Genomic DNA, 7,909 nt, shown 5'->3' with positions numbered 1-7,909 from the left:
ACCTGCTATTGCTGCTGTGTTTAATCTAAAAAGATTGTTTTAACTATTGTATTTCTATCTGCTGGCTGCTGTTTTAACTTTTGGGTTTAATCTGTTATTTTTATCTGTTGGCTTTATCTGTTATTTTTGATCTGCTGTCTGCTATTGCTGCTTTATCTGCTATTTTTATCTGATGGCTGCTATTACTGTTTTTAACTACTGTCTTCTGTTTTTTAACTGATTTGTCTGCTATTGCTGCTTTTATCTGTTATTTTTATCTGATGTTTGCTGTTTTTAACTCCAGTGTCTGCTATTGCTGCTTTTATCTATTGGCTTTATCTGTTATTTTTATCTGATGTTTGCTGTTTTTAACTCCAGTGTCTGCTATTGCATGTTTCATATGTTAAAATCTTTATAGCTATATTATTTTCATCGTTGTTATATTAATCAGGTAATTGTTAATCTTTTTATTATAATTTCGTGCGTTTCCACATCGCATTACCCATGACTTTTATTATGAAAACACGTGGCTTCCCTCGGCTATTATTTTGAAAAGATGCTGCCATACTGTTGTTACATTAGTGTTTTAATCATCCTATGTTGGTTTATTTTTTACCCACTGCAACATTGTTTATTTAAAAGAGCACTTATTTGTCTTAATATCAGCTAATGTAACGTTATTGTGCAATCAGCGCGATGTTCTAGCCATCTGATCTCATTTCTGCATCCTATTAGGCTTCGTGGCCTAGCATCATTTGTGTGCTAATGGGGGTTTATGTTCTATGAGTTCTACGTGTTATTGTTTATGGTTCTGAAGCTAGGTCGATTTGTTTTCGCGATGTTTTAAAATATAAAAGCCTGTTTTAACACTGTACAATGGTGAGACGGTCCATTCACCATGTTTGTTGTTGTTGTTTAAACCGACGTCACGTAGCTCCCCCTAGCGCCGGGGAGGTAAGAACCACATCCTGTTTTGGTAAAATTGTTCCTCGATTGTGGTTGAAACCGAATACATATAGCGCTCTGCTGTCATCGTGTGGTCGTTTTTGTTATTGCACACGGCTTGTTAAATATCTCTATCGTCTGGTTGTTATTGCTATTACACTCTGTTTGTAAAATATCTCCATCTTGTGGTCGTTATTGGTATTGCACCCCGTTTGTAAAATATCTCCATCTTGTGGTCGTTATTGTTATTGCGCCCCTGTTTTGTGAAATAGAGCCATCTTGTGGTCGTTATTGATATTGCATCCTGATTGTAAAATATCTCCATCTTGTGGTCGTTATTGCTATTGCACCCTGTTTTGTAAAATATCTCCATCCTGTGGTCGTTATTGTTATTGCACCCTGTTTGTAAAATAGGTCCATCTTGTGGTTTTTAATTGCTATGACATGTTGTTTTGATTTATTTTAGGATTGATAATCTGTTTAACTAAGTTAGTTTTAAGGGCCATCTTGTGGTTTTAATTGCTATGACAAGCTGTTTTGTGAAATAGGTCCATTCTGTGGTTAGTTTTATTTATTTTAAATTTATTTATCTTTAAATATATTTTATTTAGTTATTTTATTTATTTTTAAATCTATTTATATTTAAATTTATATTTATTTTAGTTAGTTAATTTATTTATATTTAATTATTTTAAAATTTATTTATATTTAATTATTTTATTTATATTTTATTAATTTTAAATTTTTGTAAATTCCATGCTGTGTGTGTGTGTGTGTGTGTGTGTGTGTGTGTGTGTGTGTGTGTGTGTGTGTGTGTGTGGGGCGGGTCGTGTCATCAAATTTGCTAAAAGAACAAGCATTTTAGATTCAAGCGTTAGTCGCGCTCTCAAGGCTGAAGGATCGAGATCCGGGTTGCATTACATGTTACATGCGTATGTGTTTTATTATTCACGGTTGATGTGTATAAAATCAGCTCACCAAATTGTCTTTCATGCATAAACAGGTTTTATATTTTCCAGGCTCGAATACCACGAATATTGAATTGGTCGCCTTCCAAGCCATTAATGATGCATGTGAGAACTTATCTTTTATATTGTTTTATAAATTAAAATGAACTTATTTCAATTATTTTAACTAAATTTTTAATCCGCAGTATCGGCTGTGGTAGATCTTACGAAAGATGATGATGACGGTGAGAGTGCTGGACCGAGTGGTGAACCTTTGAGAAAGGTCAGAAAGACCGTCGGTTCCAGTTCGCACAACGATGATGGTGAGAGTGCTGGACCAAGCGGCGAACCTTTGAGAAAGACCATCGGTTCCAGTTCGCCCGGTACCCCACCAGCCGTTCCACTTGCCGCCCCACCCCCCAGTCCTATCACCCCACCTACCAGCCCTCCTGCCACCCCGCCTGTCATTTCCCCTGGTACCCCGCCTGTCAACCAGTCACCCGGTCCATCTACCAGCGGGGCAAGCAGTCAGCAACCCAGTCCTGACACGACTGTGTTTTACGGTAAGACTAACTACATTATCAAAAGTTTAAAAATCCAAAATTGAACCGGACCATTAAGATTTTTGTTATTTTTCTACACAACAGGTTCAACCGGTGTGACGGCCTGGGATAGTGATCAACTGGAAGCATGGGAGTGTGGTTCTTGGGGGAGTGGACGCAGCGATGAGGTAGAGGCCATAAACACTAATCAAACAATTGATGAAAACAGTGATTTTCACCAATCATCGGAAGAAGACGAAGGAGACATTGAGGATGAAGAAGTAGCGTCAGCAGCAGGGTCTCAGACGGTTGATGATGACGGTGCTACTCCTCTGATGCGCACGCTTATCGATTCAATAGAATCATTGAGACAACAGTCTCGTGATGCACACAGCGAAACACAAAACCGTATAGAGACAGTGAACGTTCAGGTTTGTGACACACAGATCGAAACACATAGTAGATTAGCCTCATTGAGCTCTGATCTTCGCAGCTCTCAGCTGGAGGTACATAGCAGAGTCGATGCGCAAGATCGATTTATTCAAAATCTGGCCGATGAAATATTTCGACGTATCAATAGAAACGAACGCATGTTCACCGAATACCATCGTGAACTGGTACTTTTGGTTCATCATCTTCTTCTCATTCTCGTCGAACAGTCAGATGAGTAAAATAGATTTGTTCATGTATTGATTTTTATACACTCTGATTTTATATTGTACTATTTCATGTATGCTTTTTTTATACTTTATATACTCTGATTTTGTACTATTTCACATATACTCTGATTTTGTACTATTTCATATTTGCTTTTTACATATACTCTGATTTTGTACTATTTCATGTTGAAGTCTGAGATCTAAAATGGACGGGTCAGACGACACAGAACTGTCGCCGGATGAAATTGAAATGCTAAGTATACTGCCCGATTCTTTAGAACAGTATTTGTTTAATCTAGAATCCCCTGCTATGTTGGATCTTTTTGAATTAGCTGTAAATCCAAATATGAATTTGTTTGATCCTCTGCTAAGCCTAGACAACGACCCCGTTGTACAACATGGCGGTGTTTTAAACAGCCCACCATCTACCGACCCTGATCCTGACAACACAGAGCACCCTGCCGATAATGATACTTCACAACCGTCCGCATCAGGTAATGTCGATTCTACTACACAGACTCGATTAAGCCGTACGGACACTGATAGATTGATTCGCGAGGGTGGGTTCGTTAACGGATATCATGTTTTACCACGACCTCGTTTCAATAGCGTAACGTTGAGAAGGAGTACGAATCTGAGAGAGATTAACTCTACAGATTTGGCCTCTTATCACATCCGCTTACACGATATGTTGAGTGAGATTGTTTCCTATGCTAGAGAATTTGACCCCAATGCCCCCGTAATCAATATTACATTGTCGGCTCCCAGTCTCCAAACACCCGTCAGTGGGGTTTTAACTCACGGTAATAATTACGACGCGGATTCACTTCTCGATCAAATTGAAAAAGTTTTACAGAGCAACAATCGGCTACTATCTGACGACGCCGTTGAAATTGAAGCGTCAGTAGCCATGAACAGACAAGGCGGAGGTCGCCGGAAACTCACGGACCTGGCCGTCGACCAAGTGATCAAAAGAAAAAAGACGAGTTTATTCTGCCCCGCAAATATTTCAAATAATTTATGCTTCTCCATCTGTCTCGCCCGTTTCCTTAGCCCCCAATTACCCGAGAGTGAGTTAGAAAAACTGGCTGTCGTCATCCAAAACAACGTCGGCTTCTCAATCCAAGACCGAATCGGTCTTGACGACATAGCCTCGTTTGAACGTGCGCTAGACATTAAAATCGTTGTATTTCACAGATCTAACGCCATGGTCTTAGAAAAGTACAAAAATTCTGACGAACCCCACCCAAAAACGGTCTTCCTGTATCTCCACAACGATCATTACTACATGATACTGAATTTGACGGCGTTCATGGGTTCACCATACGTATGTCCATTTTGCTACAAAAGTTACACCAACCGCAGAGACCACAGATGTAAGCACGTCTGCAATGTGTGTTTTGACGCCGATTGTCACACGTTTCCTGTAAGAACTATACATTGTCCCGATTGTTTGCGTTTCTGTAAATCTGCCTATTGTTACGAAATGCATAAAAAAAACTCACCTCCCGGTCAGGAATACCCAGCCTGTGATATGATTAAATACTGCAAGCTATGTAACAGACGTTACAATGTTAAACCGGGCGACAAGAAAAGTAAACATATGTGCGCCCCGGACAAATGTGTGCATTGTCGCGAACGTCTGACGGACGAGGGTGAGCATCAATGCTTCATACAACCTCTAGAGCCTAAGGAACCCTGTGAGAAATACATCTTCTACGATTTTGAAACGCGTTACGAAAATGGTAGGCACGTGGCTAATTTTGTTTGCGCCATCACATTTAAAGGGAAGAAATTTACGGCTCAGGGTACCGACTGCATAGCTAAGCTAATCAACCACTTCAGACAGCCTCGATACGAAGGCTACTGCTTCATAGCTCATTACGCCTCCAGATTTGACTCCTTTCTAATCCTGGAGTATTTTTGCAAAGCCGGGATCGCGCTTGAGGTCATAATGCAAGGGTGCAAATTAGTCTTGATGTACGATGAGTCGTTTGCCCAACGATATATCGATAGCTACTCATTTTTCCCATTCGCTCTCGCCAAAATGCCCGCGGCGTTAGACTTAACGACGACTGAAAAAGGCTACTTTCCCCATCTTTTCAACAGGGTGGAAAATGAGAACTATTTCGGCCCATACCCCGACAAAAAGTTCTACAACTACGATAACATGTCGGATAAAGACCGAGTAAAGTTTGATACGTGGTACAGTACGGTTGAGAGTAAGTTCTTTGACTTTAAAAAAGAACTGTACGCGTACGGCGTTAACGACGTCGTCTTATTACGCGAAGGGTGCTTGAAATACAGAGAGTCTTTCGTACAATGCACCGAACTTGACCCTTTTGGCTTCACGACGATCGCCAGCTGTTCGATGGGGGTCTTCAAAACACATTATCTCGCCAGAAACACACTCGCCCTCACGCATAACAAAGCGTACGTCCATCAGAATAAGGCCTACTCCAGCGGTTCGATCGAATGGCTCGAGTATGTAAAAAAGACTCGAAACGTGGACGTTCACCACGCCGTAAACCACGGCGAAGTATCGATCGGTAAATACTTTTTAGACGGCTACTACGAGCAGGACGGTGTGAGGCACGGCTTAGAGTATGCGGGTTGCATCTTCCATGGTCACTGCTGTCGCTTTGAACCCCACGAGTTGCACCCGTTGTCCGGAGTGCCCTATGGGGTTCTCAGGAACCAGTTTGACGATAAGATTGAAATTCTGCGGAAAGCGTACGGTTTGCAAATCGAAGTTCTTTGGGAATGCGAATGGACCGACATGAAAAAGACCGATCCCTCCGTGATAGAGTTTATGGCCGATTATTCCGCCCCAGAGAGATTGAACCCACGAGAGGCCCTCTACGGGGGGAGAACGAACGCCTATAAACTGTATCACAAAGTGACCGGAGATGAGAAAATAAGGTATCTGGATTTTACTAGCTTGTACCCTTTCTGTCAGGCCAGGAAAAGCTACCCGATTGAACACCCCCAAATCATTTTCACAGATTTTGAACCGATTGAAAACTATTACGGCCTTATCAAAGCGACCGTGTACCCTCCCCGTAAATTACTGCACCCGGTTCTCCCTTACAGATGTCAAGGAAAACTCATGTTTCCATTATGTAGAACCTGCGCGCACGACCAAAACCAGACCACGAGCTGTACCCACACGGACGAGGAAAGGTCCCTCTCGGGGTGTTGGGTCAGTATCGAACTTTTAAAAGCCGTCGAGAAGGGTTATGTGGTAGCCAAGATAGACGAGGTTTGGCATTTTCCACAGCGGTCAGACACGTTGTTCGTCGAATACGTAAAAACGTTTTTGTGTTTGAAACAACAAGCGTCGGGCTACCCGTCCAATGTCGTCACGGATGCCGAGAAAGAGACTTACATTCGAGAGTATTTTGAAAAAGAGGGGATTAAACTCGACCCCGAAAAGATCAAGTACAACGCCGCCCAGAGGGCAATCACGAAATTAATTCTGAATAGTTTGTGGGGACGCTTCTCTTTAAGACAGAACTTGCCTCAAACAACTCTGGTGAGCGACCCCGAAGATTTCACCAGAATTGTTTTTGGTAATACCGACACGTTGGCGTATTTCTCATTCATCTCAGATGATGTGGCTCTTGTCCAGCATAAACCACCCAAAGAGGATGTTTGCAAGGCGCGCGACGTGAATGTTTTTGTAGGCGCTTTCACTACCGCGCACGCCCGACTGGAATTGTACGAATTGATGGACAGACTAGGAGACCGACTGCTATACTCTGACACAGACAGCGTCATATTTGTGTCTAGGGAGGGGGACTGGGAGCCTCCTCTGGGGGATCATTTAGGGGAGCTGACTAGTGAATTAGACCACGATGATTATATAACTCAATTTTCGTCGAGCGGCCCCAAATCGTATGGTTTTGACACGGCCAAAGGTAAAGTGTGTATGAAAGCTAAGGGGATAACCCTGAATGCTAAAAATTCCCGAGCTATCTGTCTCGAATCCCTGATTGGTCTGGTTGACAGCTATGTGACGTCGCATGATAGATCCAAATACATCCTGGCTCAGAGCGAAAACATTGTGAGAAATAAGAAGACTTTGACATTGCACAACAAATCAGTCGTTAAAAGGTTCAAGGTGGTGTACAATAAACGTAGACTCCTAAGCGATTTCTCGACGCTTCCTTATGGCTACTGATCAGATGATGCACAGAGGCTCTCAGGATGTTTCCGATTTTGATTTCAGACTTCAACACCCTTTCAGTTGTGTCGTGAGTGGGCCATCCAACTCTGGAAAGTCTTATTTTGTAAAACTTTTGTTGGAAAAAGGTTTGAATATCATTTCCAAGAAAATTGAAAACATTGTTTGGTTGTATGATTGTTGGCAGACTTTGTACGATGATTTACTTCAATTGTATGACATTAAATTTGTGCAAGGAATACCCCAGACTCTGAATGATGATGATTTACTGCCTGTCACCAAGACAAACCTGCTCGTGGTGGATGATTTAATGGAGCAAGCTAGCGCTAACTTGGAACTTCAACGCGTTTTCACGCAATACTGCCACCACCGCAATCTCAGCTCTATTTACATAGTGCAAAATTTATTTGCACAGGGTAAGTCCAGCCGAACCATAAGCTTAAACGCCAATTATATGATCCTGTTTAAAAATCCTCGGGACGTGCATCAAGTGGCTATGCTAGGGCGTCAAATGTACCCTGGAAACACAAAATACTTTATGGAGTGTTATCACGACGCGGTCGACCGTCCTTTCGGATACCTAATGATAGACTATAAAGCAAAAACTCCGGAGCAGTACCGTCTCAGAACAGGATTGCTTTCCGACCGTCA

At 42.0% G+C, this 7,909-nt stretch overlaps 1 protein-coding gene across 4 annotated transcripts; it reads left to right on the top strand.

Annotated features, from left to right (window-relative positions):
• Positions 1 to 508: 508 nt before the first annotated feature.
• LOC311288786 (uncharacterized protein) lies at positions 509 to 7,489 on the top strand. 4 transcript variants are annotated; one of them, XM_084406379.1, is made up of 4 exons: positions 509 to 1,856; positions 1,944 to 1,997; positions 2,078 to 2,434; positions 2,519 to 7,489. In XM_084406379.1, the coding sequence occupies exon 4, from the start codon at positions 3,278 to 3,280 to the stop codon at positions 7,253 to 7,255; it is 3,978 nt and encodes a 1,325-aa protein (XP_084262505.1). In that variant the 5' UTR covers positions 509 to 1,856; positions 1,944 to 1,997; positions 2,078 to 2,434; positions 2,519 to 3,277; the 3' UTR covers positions 7,256 to 7,489. The 4 variants fall into 2 exon arrangements, with proteins under 4 accessions (XP_084262505.1, XP_084262507.1, XP_084262504.1 ...); XM_084406378.1 differs by having other exon boundaries at positions 509 to 1,997.
• Positions 7,490 to 7,909: the final 420 nt, after the last annotated feature.

This window comes from Rutilus rutilus, assembly GCF_951802725.1.
Source record: "Rutilus rutilus genome assembly, chromosome: 1".
NCBI classification, from domain to species: domain Eukaryota; kingdom Metazoa; phylum Chordata; class Actinopteri; order Cypriniformes; family Leuciscidae; genus Rutilus; species Rutilus rutilus.
The sequence above is the reverse complement of the archived record's forward strand: the minus strand, read 5'-3'. Positions and strand labels throughout refer to the sequence as shown.